The sequence below is a fragment of the Fukomys damarensis genome, unplaced genomic scaffold (assembly GCF_012274545.1).
Source record: "Fukomys damarensis isolate Sample0158 unplaced genomic scaffold, DMR_v1.0_HiC HiC_scaffold_16, whole genome shotgun sequence".
Taxonomy (NCBI): domain Eukaryota; kingdom Metazoa; phylum Chordata; class Mammalia; order Rodentia; family Bathyergidae; genus Fukomys; species Fukomys damarensis.
In genome coordinates this window covers 26415491-26433627 of record NW_022900928.1, presented here as the reverse complement: position 1 = coordinate 26433627, position 18137 = coordinate 26415491, and the positions used below count along the sequence as shown (strand labels likewise).

The following is an 18137-nucleotide window of genomic DNA, read 5'->3' as shown; positions in this document are numbered from 1 at the left end:
TTCCAATGGGGAGCCCACAGAACAACTAGAATGCCACCATAGTCAGTGTGATAGAGATGTACAAAGCCAAGTGGAAGCAACTAGCTTATAATAGATGGTCTGGGGAAATATATGAGCTGATCCAGAAATCCTGAATAACAATAATGGCACTGTTTCTTCATTCCTAATCTCTTCAATAACCCTATAGGGAAGATTGTTTTTTAAGCAAAACTTTTGATACATATCAGATATACATAATAATAACATTCACCATAGGGAATCTGTACCTATACCTGATATATCTTGCTTCTTTTTCCCACTTCCCCTCCCTTTGACCCCGCTTCCCCCATTATTTACAAAAGCTTTGTTTCCATTTTTTCCTTCTATTCTTTTTTTCTTATCCCTCCCCTCCCTTGTTCCCCTTCTCACTTGAACATTTTATTCCCATTTCCTAATATCTATTAAACATTTGGTCTATAAGGAAGATATTATCAAACAACTCATCTTTTGTAGGCCTGTGCTCTTTTCCAGACTCTAGAATCTTGAAGCACTGATCAAAACGAATAAAAATCTCTACCTTCATAGAGTTTACATTCTTGTAGGAAATAAAAGAAAAGAAAGCAGAATCAAAAGCATATAGTTGCTTGCCCATAAAAACAGACTGAAGCCGGACTTAGACCACAATCATCTGACTTACCCATCATATAGGAAGGACAGAGCAGAGCATGACAGACAAAGGAAAAGCCCAGTAGAATCATAGAGGCAAAAAAGAGCTTGGTGTCTTCAGTGAACAGGGAAGAATGTGCTGGTCCAAAGCACCTCAAGGCCCAGGGACCAATTCTGTACGTTTTGATTGCCATGTAAAGGTCAGCCTTGTTTAGTGGGAGAATGGTCATCAGTGCAGGGGGACAGCACAATCACACTGGTTCCTGTTTCTGTTGAACAACGTATACAGTATACATGGGCCTCTTGTGACTTTCTCACAAGGCAGCAACATATCAAAAGGTGCTCTCTCCCTCCTTCTTTGTTCTCAACACACATTAAATTCTAGTTGTTTTGATACCTGTAAGTCTTGGCATGCAATGAGGAATATATCTTTGTTACAAGGATGCATTTTGCTGGTTCAAGGCAGTGTGGTTAAAGAGCAGCAAAGAAATTCCATTGGAAAAGCTATATAAAGAGTGGTGTTCTTCCCTCATGTATTTAGATCAGAGGTAATTTACTTAAAGTTTGATCTCTGGTTGGTCTTGGTCATTAGTTTTCAATACAGTACTTTATTATCTCAAGGAGCTAGGGAAACATCCAGAGTCTGAGTTTTGATGAAATGTTTCACTGTTCACAAAGTAACAAATGGGTCTTAGGAAGTGACTTACTTTCTTGCCTTCCTTTTTGCTTGTATAATTGGGAGATGTTTTACACTTTCACAGTTGAGATTTTAAAAACTGTGGTTTCACTAGGAATGGTGGTGCATGCCTGTGATCCCAGCACTCAGGAGGCCATGAGTTCGAGACCAGCCTGGGCCTCATAGTGAGTTCAAGGCCAGCCTGAAGTACATTGGCAACCCTGTCTCAAAAAAACAAACAAAAAGAAAAACTATGGTTTCAGGCGATAGTTTTAATTGACCTTAGGACTTACAGAAAAATTGTAAGGCTATTTACTAGAGAGCCAGAAGATGCCAGCAAACCCCTGCCTGGTGCATGTGACAGGCAGGGCTCTTCAAGAAGCAAAGCTCTGCGGAGCTACAAAAGAGTTTTCTCAAATCTGGTGACTGGTGCTGTCAGAGTAATAAAATACAGCTTGTAGAGAAGCATCCAAGGGGAAACAGCCCAGGCTCCACACTGGAGTTGAAGCATAATCCAGACCTTGACTGATCTCAGCCATTCCTTTTGCACAATTTTCCTCTTTTAGTCAATGTTTTATAGCAATTGCAGATCAGGTGTAGGCACTGCTCAAACTACCATCCAATTCACATACATGGTTCTTTTTATTTCTACAGCATGACCTCCATGGTAGCTCTCTTGTAGCAGTTTCATTTCCATGCCTTCTCCTCTGCCTGTGCTTCCCAATTCATCATGGTTCTGTGCTTACTCATCCCATTTTGATTCTTCCATTCTCCAGAAAATGGCAGGATTGTCATTTTGAAGAAACGGAGGCATCAGGTTGAGTAACTTACTAATACGTACATAAGCTGGAGCTCTAACCCAGATCCACTCCTTCTAGTGTGGTGCTCTCTTCACTGAACCTGACTTTCTCTTGAGAATCCAGTTTCTGTTGTGGTTTTATTTTGTTTAGTTTCATTACAGTAAAACTTCATCTCATTATGATAGTTTTACAGCATTAAAGCTTTTGTTTCTCAAAATCATTTCAAAATTTGATCCCTGGTTTTTGTTACGGCCAACTCACATCTGCTCTTTATCTAACCTTTATAATTTTGTCCATGACCATCCTACATTGCAGGCTTCTCAACCAGATGAGTTGACCATTGAGGAACATGAGGTGTTAGAAGTGATTGAAGATGGAGATATGGAAGACTGGGTAAAGGTATATTCCTTTGCTCATATCACCCCTTCTTGTGACATTTTAGGAGTTTCTTTTGGTTCTTGTTATTCCCTGTTCAAATTGTGTATGCAAACCTTTTTGTCACATGTCTTTCACCAGGCTCGAAATAAAGTTGGCCAAGTGGGTTATGTGCCAGAAAAGTACCTACAGTTTCCCACTTCGAACAGCTTACTAAGCATGCTGCAGTCCTTGGCAGCTTTGGACAGTCGGTCACATACATCCAGCAATTCTACGGAAGCAGAGCTCGTTTCAGGCAGCCTCAACGGAGATGCCAGTGGTAAAGACTGAAACAAGGCACTCTTTACTTGGTCACATTTGACCTAAGCTGTATTACCCGGGAGTAAGCCATCAGTAGGTTAAAAAGCACTTTATTTCTATCCTATATGATTTTCCTGTATTTGGTCACATTCGTCCTGTGCAGTAGAACCCTAAAGTTGATTTTCAGTGAGTAAAAACATTACAGCTTTACTCCTATCCCATGTGATGGTCTTTGAGTTGTCATGTGAACCTAGGGGTGGGTACACAAGCAGTCTAGCTGTAAACGTTCTTACCAGATTTGTTTCTCTCTTGCCCTCTAGTCTGTTTTGTGAAAGCACTTTATGATTATGAAGGCCAGACAGATGATGAGTTATCTTTTCCTGAGGGAGCAATCATCCGTATCTTGAACAAAGAAAACCAAGATGACGATGGCTTCTGGGAAGGGGAGTTTAATGGGCGGATTGGAGTTTTCCCATCGGTGCTAGTGGAAGAACTTTCAGCCTCAGAAAATGGTGACACTCCTTGGATGAAAGAGATTCAGGTACGTAAGAGAGAAGAAAGTTGAATTACAACATAATTAGAAAAAATTACTAACAAGTTTCTTGATCCAGGCAAAAATGGACTCTCAGGTTGGGATGTAGCTCAGTGATAGAGTACTTGCCTAGTTTAATCCCTAGTTCCACTTTTTGAAAAAATGGACTGTAATCTGTCTGCCTCACTCTCTCCATTCCAATTCTGGTTGACAGGCATCTATGAAACTGAATTTGAGACACCAGAGAAAGACTTGGGAGGCCCTTATGGAATGTAGCCGTACTACACCCCAAGACTCCCATATTCTGTTTTCTGAATCCATTAACCAAAATGCTAAATTGTATGTAACATATGAAAGATGGGTTTAGTGGAGAGAATGGAGTAAACCAGATAGGAAATGTATTCTCTGTGATTCGTTTATGTAGTGCAACTCTTAGCTGGTTCCTTCTCTCCCTATCAGAGCCCCCTTGCCCAACCCAGATCCTGCCAGGGCCCCTGTCCCACACTCAGGTGGCTCTATCCTTTGGTCATCATAGGCAACTTGACTTTATAGGAAATCCCTAATTCAGTCACTCTGGGAATCTATCACCGCAGAACTTGAAGGTAGCAGTAAAAGGAACATGCTTGCTGATCTTGTTTGCATGGTAATCATTACATACAAAACCTAGCAAAGTCACAAGTTCAGCCAGTTATTTTATTTTAAGATACAGGAAAACACAACTTGTTTTCATTTTGTTCTTCACTGGGTCTACTGAATGGGCTAATTTGTTATATTTTCAGTGGAGTCTCAGAGAATGGTTTGACTTGATCACTATGTGAGATAAATTTAAATCAGTAGCATATGAGATCTGTGAAGGGAAAATGTTAGGTATTACACAAACGGGGTTTGGGATGCTTATTTTAAGCCCATTTGCTTCTAATGTGGCTGACAAGTTTTAACAGTTATAACCTAGCTCCAGAGAGGAATATGTGCTGAGCCCAAAGAAGCACCCAGCTCTCCTTCTTGAGGCCAAGGGCACTTGGTAACTTTGACTCCCTTGCTACAGATCTCTCCTTCCCCAAAGCCGCACGTTTCCCTGCCTCCACTGCCGTTGTATGACCAGCCTCCCAGCAGCCCTTACCCTAGCCCAGATAAGAGGAGCTCCCAGTTCTTCCCCCGATCTCCTTCAGCACAAGGTAAGTAAGGGTCCTCAGGGAAGTCTAAATGTATTTTCACTTCAGAAAGCACGACAGCGATTTTATTGCTTAACAGCACAAATAATTGTATGTTCTCTCCCTTAGAAAACAACCTTCATGCTGAATCCCCGGGATTCTCACAGGCATCCAGGCAGACTCCTGAAACCTCATATGGCAAACTGCGACCTGTAAGTCTCCTGTTCAGCAGTTATGGACTGCATAGTTCTTCCAAATGGAGAGTGAGAAATTAATGTGTTCCCATACCCTTGTGATGTTACTGATTCTGCCAAAAAGGGTGAAGGGGTTGGGAAGGTAAAATGAGCTACTGAAAGGCTATGAAGTCAGCTCACTTGGAACATTTAGTCTATTGGAACTTTCTCACTCAGCCATGGTAAGAGCACACAAGATGATACCTTTGTAAGTGTATTCAAATTCTAACAAATTCTCTGAACATAAAGTAGTGTAATTGTGAAATAGAAGCAATTCTTTTATCAAGCAGTAAGAAACTATTTTTCACACCTATATTTGTCTGCAAGAGGGACAATGAAATGAAATTACATATTTCTTGGCCTCAAAGAATTTGTTTTCTGGGAGAATATGTAAGTGGTTACTTTTGTTCACTCTTCACTCTCCTGCTGTCTCAACTTTACCTCAGACTACACTCCAAGGTTATAGTTTTCACACTACTTATCCAAGGGAAGCTTTGCATATTTATTTTCCTTAACCCCATATCAGCATTTGATATCATGCTTTGAACCACTGGCTTCATTCACTCAATAGATGTGCCTGAGTGCCTTGTTGGGTGTTAGTTAAGAACAGTGTTACTGCATTTTAAATCACTGCTATGGCTGCTAAGTGGAGAGTGATGGAGGCTAGCAGAATGGACACAGGGAACCATTAGGACCCTGGAGCAGTGGTCCAAGCAGAAGGCAGTGGTAACATGAGCTGGTGGCTAAGAGTGAGAAAGGAGAGAAACTAATGTACTTGCTCTACGTGGCTCTTCTGGCTTGCTTTCCACCTGTCTGGCCCCTTTCATGGACCTTTGCAGGCTTCTTTGCTTCTATCCATCTCTGCTGATACTTCTCATTGTTCTGCCCAGGACTGTTTTGTTGTTGTCGTTGTTGTTGTTGTTGTTTTGGTACCAGGGATCAAACTCAGGACCTTGCACTTGCGAGTCAGGCGGCGGCACTACTGCGCTAAATTCCCAGCCCTCCAGGACTGTTTTTATTGAAGTCAGTGAATGCATTCTTCCCAGGTTAACATATCTACTCCCGTGGCTGTGAGAACCATTTAAGTACCAACAACTTCCAGATTTTTGTTTCTTCCCTGAGCTTCAGACTCATGCTCATCATATCTTATATGTCCCAGACCCCAAAAATCAGCAAAAATCATTTAGACACACTCCTTCATCTCTGTTGCCTTTCTTGATGAGTGGAACCAACATTCTACCAGTTCTCTGGAACATTCCTGGCACCTCCCTAGCCAACCCCACAAATAGTCAATTCCAGATCCTGCCAGGTTTATCTCAGAGAAGTTTTGTTTTGTTTTTTTTGAGACAGGGTCTCACTATGTAGTTGAAACTCTCCTGGAACTCACTCACTATGTAGCCCAGGCTGGTCTAAAGTCACAGCGATCCTCCTGCCTCAGCCTCCCGAGTGCTGGGATTACAGGTGTGCGCCACCATGCCTGGCTGTCCTTCACATCTTAACCCCATCCTGCCTCATCAACCTTCTCTCTTTCAACTCTTCTCCTAAGATAAGCTGACATGATTTTCAATTCTCTAAACATTTCCCTCTTACTGTCAACTCCAGGCCTTGACTTTGAGGATTTTAAAACTGCTGTGACTCTTGGGCCCACAAGGCTTTCAGCCTAGGCAGCAACCTGATTTGTGGGTTTGCAGTGTCATCTAGTACCACACCTGCTTTTCAGGGAACAGTGAATCCTAGATGGAAAGTGCTGGGTGCCCATGCCCTTCATAAAGGCGTGGTTAGGGTTTGCAGACATTCCAGGCCCTGCCAGGATGCTAACTGACAGCCCATGTTACTGTTTCTTGCTCAGGTCCGAGCAGCTCCCCCTCCGCCTACACAGAACCACCGTAGACCAGCAGAGAAGATGGAAGATGTGGAGATCACACTGGTGTGAGGATGGATTTGCCCTCCATTACAGCTACAATCAAGGCCAGGCTTGGAGTTTGGCCAGTCTTGTTTTTTAGGCACCTTTGCATGATGACTCTTGAACAGAGAATAACCAAGGAGGATTCTTTGTGACTGGGTGGCCTGGTGGACTTTTGCCACATTTTGAATATTTTGTGCCTTTTTTTGTTATTTTCTATGTCATCTCTCATACCATAGCACAAATTCTAGTGGGCCTCAGCACAGGGGAGCAGCCCTCATGCCTAACAGTGGTCCATTTTTATGTGAGACTGAAAACCAGGCTTCATCCCAGGGCACAGTCACAGAATTACTAATCATGTGCACTCATACAGTATATTACTGTGGCCATGAGGATGCGGCAGAATCTCATCTTTCTCCAAGTGGCTTTTGCTCATCTGATTAAGTATTAATCAGATCATGCTGGCTCCAAAAGGAAACAGAAAGAGGGATCAGGAGAGGCTGGCTCCTCCCCGAAGTTTATCCCCAGACTAAAAGTGAACCCTTACTGAGAAAAAAATGGACTGCCCTGAATTTAGCACCAATTACATTAATACACGTCTCTTCTACAACTAACAGGTTTAAAATAACAATGTCCTTTGTCTGAATATTTATGCCATTCATTTAGTATTAGTGGGCCTAACCTGGAGGGGCTGAACTAATAGCCACATCTTGCCCAGCACATAGACTAATAGAAAGGAGGCTATGGCTAATGCAGAAAAGGAGCTTCCAGATCTGAAGTGAGCCAGTTTAATGTTCTCTTCATCTTTGGGTAGTTCTCATCTTAGTTTTTACAGCATATACTTTTCTGGCCAATACCCTTAGAACATGAATGTCTAGTAAATTGAGGATACATGTCTGCATCATTGAGCTTCTCTACTAGGGAGGCCCCTAGAATTATTTCATTCCCAAGCCAGCACACTGGCCCAAACAGCCAGATTGTGGCTAGTGCGGACCAGCTGTCACTCATGGAATATGCAGCTCTCAGAGGTCCTGGTGCCCTGACGTTTCCTTTGGAGGAGGACCCTGTGAGCCCATGGAGGAAAGTGGCTGCCTGTGAGAAAGGACTAAAGGATGCACAGCTTGCACAAATGCAGGCTAACAGGGAAAAACAGAAGCTATGTGTGTCCCTGATTGGTAAGGGGGCTTCTCCACACCATAGCAGCAGGGCCCAGAGTGGAGCTCTGGCTGTTCACCCCATGGAAGGTAGGGGATGTGTTACATATGGACCAAGGTATTTTTGCCAGCTGATTTTAAAATATTTGTTAAGAAATCAGATTTTCAGGGGCTGGGAATGTAGCTCAGTGGCACAGTGCCTGCCTGGCAAGCAGTTTGATTCCTGGTATAAAAAAAAGAAATCAGATTTTCAGAGTTTAATCCAAAAAGTTGCATTATGCTTTCAAAATAAGAATTTTTAAAATTTGAAATATTTGCCAAATGTCCCTGTGGGATTTTTGACCAAGAGCTAATGAAATTTTTAGTTAGTCATTTGATCACTTAAGTGACAGTAGTCCTTGTTGAATCTTCTCAATGATTTTGGTTTTGTGTTTTTTGGCATTTCTTAACCTGTTGATCTATATGAGGTCTTTTTCTGTTTATCAAACTTATTCTTAAGTTTAAAAAACAAAATAAAAGGATGTTTTCTAAAAGATTTTAGAAGTTTCTGACATGTTATAAATCTCTCAAGTGCTTATTAAATAGAGCAGTTCTTGCAACCCATCATGTATTCTGTCTAGCTAGCCAAATTGTCCTTGCATTTGAGTTTTCCACAACCTCGGAGTTATTTCAAATCTTTTGTTATATTTTAAAAGATATTTTGGAAGAGCTGCTAATTTTATTTAAAAAAAAAACAGTTGTAAAAATATGCCTCCTTTAAAAAAAAAATAACCCCTTCTTCAGAACATATATCCCAGTGTCACACGCACAGGGCAGGGCTCAGAGGGAGCCTCTGTGCACATGCGCTTTCTTTACAGTGGCTGTAAAAAGTTTGTATTTATTATGTATAAAATGTTGAATAATAAAAAAATGGAATTAAGTTTTCTAAGTGTCCTTATAAAAAGATTTGGGTGAATAGGCTTTTCCAAAAAGACCATGCTTTTGCTAAAGATACATACTCCTAGGCCCTCCTTAAATCACTTATTCCATAGAGAGAAAAAAGTAAATCCATCTGAGGGACACAGTCCCTGTGTGCCAGGTGTGATATCCTGGATACCAGAGAGGGAAATAAGTAAGTAATGGTCTCTGCCTTCACAGGTCTTGCCCAGTGGGGAAAAAAGACAGGTCCATACATGAGACCAGTGCTGTGAGACCTGCGGAATGAAGGGGCAGACAGTGTGCTGGGGAGGGAGCTCATATTCTGCTGCTGGAGGTAAGAGAAGGGTCACAGATGTCCCCTCAGAGGGTGTGACTGCCCCTTCCAGGAAGTGGTTATTCTGGTTGCCTGTTCTCTCAACTCTCTACCCTGAGGGTAAACTATGTGAAAAGAAATTTCTTTGGCCTCAGGGATGGATAAAGGAGTCCTGGTACAGGCGGAGTCTCTCTGGCTTCCAACCAGCTAAACTAAGGACCAGGTTTAACCTGTTGGGAGCAGGCTCCCTCCAACTCTCCTGTTTCTTGGAGCTAGGAATGTGTAGTATGTATTCTCACAAACATTTTTTTCTGTGCATAAAACTATGACATTTTAGGCATTATGCTTGTGAAAACAGTTTGTTTTCACCTCTCATTCTGGATCAGTTCAATTATTCCAAGATAGAGTGAGAACACAACAGGTCACATATTTGAGAACAGACTTAAGAATACATGGACTTCTTGAGATGGTAAGAAATTTAAAAGAAAATTCAAGTGAGTGGACTCCTCCACTGAAACAGACCAACCCTTATGCTCCACTCTGAGATAGACACCCCAGTCTACTCTGGTCACTCACAACACAAGAAGCCCGGCCACTGTGACTTGCCCAAGATTTCTCAAGACACTGGACTGGGAGCAGAACCTAGAACTGGTCCTCCCAAAAACAGGCTAGCCCCTCAGCAGAACCTAAGTCCAGTTCTTGCCAAAGAGAATAAGAGGCTTGGGTCCTTTCCTCATTCTGTTGGGTAACCCTAAGCTCCTGCCTTCTCTAGGCCTCAGTTCATGTATACAGCAAAGGTAAAGTCATTCCAATTTTCTACTAAAGACCCAAAGTTGCAGCCCTTTGGCATTTGAGCATCAGGATCCTGAGCACTTACTCTCAACAGCTTGGCACAACTGCTAGCACTAGGCCCTTCTGCTAAAAAGACCAAAAGGAAGGGCCCAGGATATAGCTCAGTGGTGCCACAAGGTCCTGAGTTCAATCCCCCATACCGAGAAAGAAAAAAAAACAGAAGGAGGGCACCCTGCTTTGAGCACATCCCCTGTAGGGTGTTGGCATCTCTTCCTCCAGCCCACCTCACTCCCTGGAAAGCTTCAGCCTCTCACCTTCCAGACCTGCTTCTCCTAAACACACAGGAAAATAGGATGTGCTCCCTGAGAGAAGGCAGCTGCAACCCAGAAGCTGTGTGGTCAGAAGTGGAAGGGAAGAATGCAGGGAGTGGAGGAGTCACTGTTCCAGGGAGTGAGTCACATTATTTCCTGGGCACCTCTTCTGGGTCATCTAAGCAGTCTCATAACCACCCTGTGAGGTACAACAGAACCACATACATTGAGGAACTTATGCCTGTGGTGTAGCCAATAACAGCCTCCCAGGATTCAAGTGTCCTTCACTCCTGTGTCTCTGCATGTCCTCACTTCAAGAGAAGCTAAGCTTCAATGTTCAGGGGCCAGAATGGAGGGACAGAGAAGATGCAGGAAGGGAAGCCATGTTAGACACAAAGCAGGAATCACACACACCCCAACACCTCACACCACGGGGGAGGGCCTTTCACCCCTGCCCAACTGGGATCCTGAAGTCTGGACATTTTGTTTAAAAAAGTGTAGTGCAGTCACAGTCTCCCTATGTCATTAGCTGTTTGATCTTGAGTCACTTAATGTCTGAGCCTTGTTTTTCTCATCTGTAAACATGACAGCTAGATCACATAGTCGTTGGGACAAGTAAGAAGTGCAAAGCAAGGCTACACATCCTAAATTCTTAGTAATGGTGACTAGGAACTTTGGTCTTTCCAGACCCTGATTCCTAGAGGGCTGTGAAGCGTCTGGGCAAAAATGAAGCCACTGATGACCCCTGGTGGCCACTGGGAGCTAGGGCAGGGGGCCTAGAGCAGGGCTGAAGGGAGCAGCTTAGTTTGGTGTAGGCTTTTGAAACTGTAGACTGTTAACTTGTTGTATCCCTGAATAAGAAAATTGATCACTTAAGAAATTTCCTAAGGTTTCATTAGGCCAGGCCTGATCCCAGGGAATACTCTGTTTCTGCCCAGGCCTTTATAAAGAACTCCCTGACTTAAAACGGAGAGGGATAGATACCAAAGAGAGCAAAACGGAGGCCTCCGCCCAGCCTGGCAAGTGAGGGAAGGCCCCTTAGTGACAGCAGCCTTAAGGACGAATCTGAATTGCAAGTGAGAGGGACAAGAACATTCTGGACAGAGAGAAAAGCACGGGTATGACACATTTAGAATGAAAAGCAAATGAAGATGCAGGCCAGGAATGGCATCTAAAGGGCTTCGAATTTCTAGCTGAAGTTTTTCTGAAGGCAGCAGAGAAACTTCAAAGGATCAGCCATGATACCTTAGGAAGTCACTCTGGCTCAGGCAAAGGCAGGAGGGAGGAGTGGGACAGGGAGGAAACAGACATCCAAAAGCTGCCCTGTAGTGGCATCAGGGATGAAGAGGAACTTCAGGCACAGCAGCCCCAGGCTCCATGGCTGTGAGGGTCAGAGGTAACATGCGGGGGAATGACAGGCACCGGGCACCAGGACCTGTCATCCAGAGCTCAGGGGACTGCCTGCCAGTCCTGGAGGGATGGGTGAGCTGGGAACCACCGGGATGTAGCTTTTGGTTTTTTTGGTGCGGGGGAGGCACTAATGGGGATGGAACTCAGAGCCTTCACACTGACCTACGTCCCCAGTCCCTTTTTTAAAAACTTTTTTTTGGGGGGGTGGATAACAGGATAGAACTCAGGACTTTGCGCTTGTAAGGCAGGCGGTGGCACCACTAAACTAAATATCCAGCCCCTCCTTTTTTAGATTTTGAGACAGGGTCTCACTAAGTTGCTAAGTTGCCCAGGCTGGAACCAAACCTGTGATCCTCCTGCCTCAGCCTCCCAGAGCACTGGGATTATAAGCATGAGCCACGACACCCAGTTAGATTTGCTCTTTGATCAATACTCATCTGCCTCCACAGGCTTGTGCCCAGCTCTAGGCTGCTGAAGAAAGTGGGATGCCAGACTCTGCCCTGTGGGCCCTCGTACTTGGGGTCACTGTGTGGACTAAAAATGTAAGGGAAGCCCCAGGCCTAGACTAGGTTGCCCTCCTCTACCCTGAGCTCTGCCTCTGGAGGAACAGGGGCTTGGTTTACTGGCAGGCCCAGTATACCAAATATCCTGACATCACTCTGGCGTATTAGACCCTTTCCACTGGGACCCCTCTGGGATGCCACCCCTGCTCTGTCTACAGCCTTAGTCTATCCAGGGTACCTGAGCAGGAGGCCCATGGTGTTGCTTTGGCCTTGTGACCAGATTGGACCAAGGGTCACATCCCCATCCCCAAGAGCTGCTGCTTTTTGCTGCCTCTGGGCCCCTCTTCATGCTATTCTCATGGTTAGATAGGAATAGTGCCCATCTCCCCAGGCAGGAGGAAGAGGACCCCAATCCCAAGCCCAAAGGTCTCCTTGTACCCAGAATGCTGCAAAGAAGCAAACAGACACAGTTTAGATACAGTTCTTTCCACTTTTGGGAGAGGGGGGAGACAAAGATTTTTTTTAACTAATTTCCCAAACCCCTACTTTGAAACAGGCCAGGTCCTGCCAGGCCTTCTTGCCCATATGTCTGGCGGCCACCCACCCACAAGGCTCTGGAGCCCAGTGGAGCAGAGGGAAGCTGTTTGACTTCGGTTTCAGACCAGCACTGCAGCCCAGGCAGGGGAGTCGTGGCACACTCTAGTGCCAGAGTACCACCTTCCTGCCCTGGTCCACGCTCACCACGTGGCTCCCGGAGCAGGACCAGGCCACGGCGTTGACAGCAGCACTGAGAAAAGGGAGGGCAGGCTTCAGGGGCAACAAGGTCTGCAGCCAGGCTATGCCCCTCCCTGCTGGGCCTGGGCAGTTTGAGGCCCCTTTCTGAGCCCATTTCCTCATCTGTAAAATGAGTTCACTGGGCTGTGGTAAGGATGGCCCAATTCATGTGGATGGGCTCATTGTGACCTGTGAAGGGCTTTGGTGGGACGAAAGGTTTGGGTTCATGTCAGAACCTGGCTTCAGTTGGGCAGGCCTTGGGGCAGGGCAGGAAGCAGGGAGGCTGTGCTCACCAGTGGGGCCCCTGAAGGGTGCTTTCCAGTCTCCCGGTATCTACGTCCCAGATGTACAGGGCTCCATCCCAGGAGCCTGCCAGTGCATAGCGTCTGTCAGGGCTACAGTGGCCACAGCAGAGCGAGAGAAATGGACTAAGAGGTGAGGACACACAAGAGCCAGACAGGGCACACTCAGCACAGGCATGCTCTCATAGACACACCTGAACACAGCTTTGGTCCAGTCAGAACCACACTTGAAGCCATCGGCCCTGAGGACAGATGGGGCCAGGATCAGAAAGGAGATCCCCATCAGCCCTGCCCCCAGGCCAGGAGCTCCCAGAGCCGCCTCTGTCAAAAGTTGGGTACCTCAGGAGGGAGCTCCAGGGAGGCCCCCAGAGAGCCTTGTACAGGAAAAGTCTGGCTGCCCCAGCAAAAGCCAGAGGATCAGCAGGTACCTGAACACCTGGCGGACATTGCTGACGCGCAGATCAATGACCTTGAGTGTGTCGTCACGGGAACAGCTGAGCAGATGCAGCTGGTCATTGCTGAGGCTCAGGGAGGTGACCCTGCCCTGCACAGGGATAACCTGGGTGCAGCAGGGTCCCCTGAAGAACATCCCAGAGACAGGGGTGAAGAAGAGCTCCCCTTGGCCTGACAGAGAGTGGCTGTCTGCAGCCACTTTGCCAGCTAACAAAATCCAGTGGCACCCCAGGGCCTGGCTCTCTGGGGCTGAGGCCACCCGCTGAAGCCAGCTGCCTCCAGTGAGGAATTTCAGTAGACTTTTTGAGTTGAGAGCCAGGGCCCTGGTAACCCTGGAGTCACTGAAATACGCACTAAAAGGAAAGCAATGAAAACATTACAGAGAAGAGCTTCTCAGGGCAGGGGCTGCAGACCAGACTATAAGCCTGCACAGGCCCAGCATTGGCTCTCACTCTGCTTTTGTAAATGGTTCATATCCAGTGCCAGGCTCTTCGGTTTAAAAAACTAAATTTTTCCTCTTGATTAAAAACTGATAGCAAAATAAGAAAAAGTGCTCATCCATCTTGATTGTAAAGGCAGACTCCAGTGCTGGACCAAGAGCCACTAAGAAAGTGGCACAGCTCCTGGAAGGGTAGGCTGACCCTTCAAAGGGCCATGCCGAGCAGAGGCCACCAGCTGGCCCAGCAGCCTCATTTCCCTGAGGTGCCTCCATGACCCTTCCTGCCATGGCCAGAGAAAGGAACAAGAATTCCAAGACCCTGTCCCCAGGCCTCGAATACCCACCCACAGCCAGCCCTGTCACCTGCTGTCCCAGAACCGGATCTTCTGGTCATTGTGGCCACTAATGATGATGTGGTCCCCACATACCACGTCATTACAGTAGGAAAGGGCATTGATGGTCCTGGAACCTGGGGGCCAAAGGGCAGAGTACAGACGCTCAAGGTTGTCAAGCCCATGTGGTGAGGACATGAAGACCCAGAAGGGGCAGTGTCCTCCCAAGACTTTCCCCCAGGTCTCACTCCACCTCTTCTTCATCAGCCCAAAGCCCAAGGCAGAGAGCAGCAGGGGGAGAAAGAGCCTAAGGAAGGCTTCACTCCAAATGCCTATGAATCCCAGAGAACAGGGTGAGGTCCCTTGCATCCGGGGGCTGCTGGCTGGTGGGCAGGGGAGGTGGGGCTGGGCCTCACAGTAGGCGCGTCCAAGGTCCCACTCCTTCACTGTGCGGTCTCGACTCCCAGTCACTGCCTGGTGCATTGTTAGCTTGAATTTGGCAGCTGTCACCTTGTCCTTGTGTCCAGACAGTGTCTCCTGCTCCATCGCAGGTATGGATCAAGGGCGTGCCCAAGACCCCATAACAGACCCCCCCAAATCCAGAGGTGTGACCCTTGACTCCTAGGCTGCCTTCCTCCCCAGTCAGGTCTCACCTTGGAATGTGCCTCTCCCACCTTCCAGAGCTGGGCAGCCTGGTTGTAAGTAGCTGCTAAAACCTGGGAGCCCTAGAGAAATGAGGGTGAGAGGGATCCTGAGCCTGGGCCTGGCCAGAGCAGCAACCCTCAGGCCAGAGAGCTGGGCTAGGGGCTGCTTCAGAGCTTCCCGAGACCCAAGTCACCAAGACAGGCAGGGAAGGGCTGGGGATTTAGCTCAGTGGTGCCACACCTGCCAGCAAGCACAAGGTCCTGAGTTCGATCCCCGGCACCGCAAAAAAAACAAACAAAAAAAAAGCAGGGAATCTTAGGCCAGGGAAGAGCTCAAGGGCCCAGTTCTAGGATAACCACAATATTTACCCTGGCTCCAGAGCCCCATCTGCCTGACATGGAGATTGGGGAAAATATCTCATGTCTATGGGGCAAAGTCCTCTCACCGAGGGGTCCATGTCCACACTGGTGATGCTGCCACCAGCTCCCTCGAGGGTCTGGTTGGCCTCCAGGCGTCCTGGGGGCAACAGGATGGGAGTAGTAACATGAGGTCACTACGTTCATGAAATAGAGGAACCGGGATAGAGTGGGAAGATCAGTCATTTCCTCCACAGCACACAGAATCACTGGCTGTCCTGGAACCTGGGCAGGAGGCTGCAACTCCCATGACTGCTGGCGGCAGTGGATCGCAGGAGGCAGCTCATCATGCAAAGGACCAGAGAGAAGGGACTGTCCCTATGTCACACCATAAGCAAAGCTGGGCCAGCTAGAGACCTGCGTCTCCTAGGAAGCCTCCAGGAGCTAAATGAGTACCTGACACATGCCCATACAAAGCACAAAGCTTGGGACCTTGTGGACAGGCTCTGTCTCATCTCTGACTACAAGGAGCGCAAGTGAGGAGATGGCCTGATGGACCCAGGTACTTGCTCGTCAAAGCCCCGTCCCTATAGGACCTCATGTAGGGAATCCCCCCTCCTCTGGCAGGGACCACCGGAGATCAGCCCTCCCCTGCAGGTCTGGAACCCAGGAGCAGAGAGCCTCTCCCCTTCTTCAGCACAGTGACCCAGGGTCCCATTCTTACCAAGAGGTTCTCTAGCCACTATCCACAGGAGTGTTCCCAGTGGGGCAACACAAAGAGGTCCAAGACCATGGCCCACCTGGAGTCAGCCGAGGATGCATGCAGGGAAAGCACTGGCTGGCCTGCAGGGAGGGAACCTTACCTCCCACAACATTCCAGAGGTGGATGAGGCGGTCAGCCCCGCCAGTGGCCAGGAGGTTGCTGTTAGGGCCAAAACGAACGGCAATGACCTCAGAAAGATGGGCATCCTGTGGGGCAAGGGCAGGTTGGTGCCTTGGCCTTCCCATACACACCTCTTTGTGCCTGCTTACAAGCCCTCATGTGTGCCTGTGGACACCCACCAGCCTACTACTGGCTTGGTAACCCCACCCACAGGCCCCATCTCTGCCTTAACTTTGCCTCAAACTTGGCCCAAGCAGCTCTCCACACCTTGCCTGGACCCTGCAGCAGCCTCCCCTGTGCCATCCCCACACTCTGCTGTTGAGCCACCTACTCTCCCAACCTCCTGTCTCCCGCTCCTGTCTGTGCCCTCACTGTAAACCCCGAGCAGTCCTACCATTTGGGTGTAAAGGCAAACGTCTGCCCCCACTGAGGGACCAGCCTTGCTTCCCCAGCCCACCCCAGTGCCTGTACTCCCATACTAGCACCCCACAAATGAGGCCCAGCTCTTTCCTTACTAGAACATCCAGAGCCTGGGAAGGAAGCTGGGCTGCCACACACACAGGGATGCTTTGGTATCGATGCTCAGGGACACCTCCAATTGAGTGACCTCTCCTCTTCTTAAAACTGCAGAGGTGAGGGTCAGAAGGGCATTCAGCAAGGTTTCTGAGATGGGGGCTTCAAGATCCCCAGAGGCAGCAACAACAGGAAGCAAACACAGCGGGTAACAGAACAGCATCAGGCCACAGTGAGCATATTCCCCAAGCCAGCTTGACACCTGTGGGGATGGGGGATGGGGGCAGTACACAGAGACAGGCCCAGGACTGGGCAGCACTGGTGGATGCAAGGAAATCTCAGAGCTGGGATTTCAGTCTCTGCCTTGTCACTGCTTGGCTCTGTGACTGAACAAATCTGTGACATTCTGAGCCTCAGTTTCCCAACTGAGTAAGAGTTCCCATCCAGACTCAGGCTGGAGTTCTTGGGTCCCTGTGAAGATCTTGGGTGAAGGGAGAGCCTTGTGAGTCGGAAGATAGCTGGGAAGGGTTGGAAATGAGGCCATACACCCAGATCCTGACTCTGGGGCCCAATGGACTCACACACAGACAGGCACCATATGCATAGACAAACTGAGGCACATACACAGACAAGCCTGGACTTAGGAAGTCTGCCACGGGGCTCCAAAAGGCCCAGCCCCTTCACGCACATATGCACACACACTTACTCCAGCAGTCCCTTCACCACATCCACACAGCGGGACAGTGTCAGAGAGGTGGCCGAGGCAGACCTGGGGCAGAACCGAGAGAGATGTGCTGAGGGACAGCCAGTGGGTATACACCCAGCATTCATTCACTCCCTACACTTCACTGGAAACCAGGAGGCTCATAACCTCTTAAACATGGAATAAGAACTTGATTTCCTGAAAACCAGGAGCATAATGCCCCGGACTAACTCAGGAAGAAGGAGGGAGGGAGGGCCTGGGCAATGAAAGGCTCCTAAGACTCCATCATGATAGTAAGGACTGCCTCACCCGCCCCCCAGGGGTGCACTAACAAAGCCTCGTGGGTGACTGGGCTGGGGCCAGTGGGGAAGGAAAGCCTAGGCTTACTAAGTGACCCTAGAAATGCCTAAGAGGGGTGAGTCATGATATCTTGGCCCATTGGGGCCCATCTTGCCCCTAGTGTCTCATGCCCCTCCCCAAGATTCCTTCATGCCCCAGGGCCTGGACACCAGAGACCTGCAAGGAAAGACTGAGAAAAGACTCCAGCCAGGCTTGGTGGCGCACACCTGTAATGCCAGTACTCAAGAGGCTAAGGCAGGAGGATCGCTCGCTGTGAGTCTGAGACCAGCCTGGGCTACATAGTGAATTCCGGGTCAGTCTCAACTACATAATAAGACCCTGTCTCAAAAAAAAAAAAAAAAGAAAGAAAAATCCAGACTGG

The 18137-nt window shown here is 47.8% G+C and overlaps 2 protein-coding genes across 17 annotated transcripts in view; one reads left to right on the top strand and one right to left on the bottom strand.

Annotated features, from left to right (window-relative positions):
* The window catches only part of Fchsd2 (FCH and double SH3 domains 2), a 282704-nt gene extending 275966 nt beyond the window's left edge, over positions 1-6738 (top strand). For all 4 annotated transcript variants that reach the window (XM_010603233.1, XM_010603234.1, XM_010603232.2 and 1 more), the window contains 6 exons: positions 2437-2520; positions 2638-2815; positions 3117-3337; positions 4374-4503; positions 4609-4691; positions 6562-6738. In XM_010603233.1, coding sequence (XP_010601535.1) covers positions 2437-2520; positions 2638-2815; positions 3117-3337; positions 4374-4503; positions 4609-4691; positions 6562-6645 — 780 coding nt within the window. In that variant the 3' untranslated portion in view covers positions 6646-6738. The remainder of the gene's footprint in view (positions 1-2436; positions 2521-2637; positions 2816-3116; positions 3338-4373; positions 4504-4608; positions 4692-6561) is intronic.
* Atg16l2 (autophagy related 16 like 2) overlaps positions 3241-18137 on the bottom strand; it is a 22303-nt gene continuing 7406 nt past the window's right edge. For 3 of the 13 annotated variants that reach the window (XM_033764201.1, XM_033764205.1, XM_033764204.1), the window contains 10 exons: positions 17420-17482; positions 16716-16824; positions 16181-16286; positions 15407-15477; positions 14970-15041; positions 14348-14853; positions 13521-13670; positions 13287-13334; positions 13084-13159; positions 12255-12803 (listed from right to left, as the gene is read on the bottom strand). In XM_033764201.1, coding sequence (XP_033620092.1) covers positions 12543-12803; positions 13084-13159; positions 13287-13334; positions 13521-13670; positions 14348-14853; positions 14970-15041; positions 15407-15477; positions 16181-16286; positions 16716-16824; positions 17420-17482 — 1462 coding nt within the window. In that variant the 3' untranslated portion in view covers positions 12255-12542. Of the gene's footprint in view, positions 3318-12254; positions 12990-13083; positions 13335-13520; positions 13671-14347; positions 14854-14969; positions 15042-15406; positions 15478-16180; positions 16287-16715; positions 16825-17419; positions 17483-18137 lie in introns of those variants that run through there. The other 10 variants (XM_033764206.1, XM_010603243.3, XM_010603235.3 and 7 more) reach the window with 10 other exon arrangements.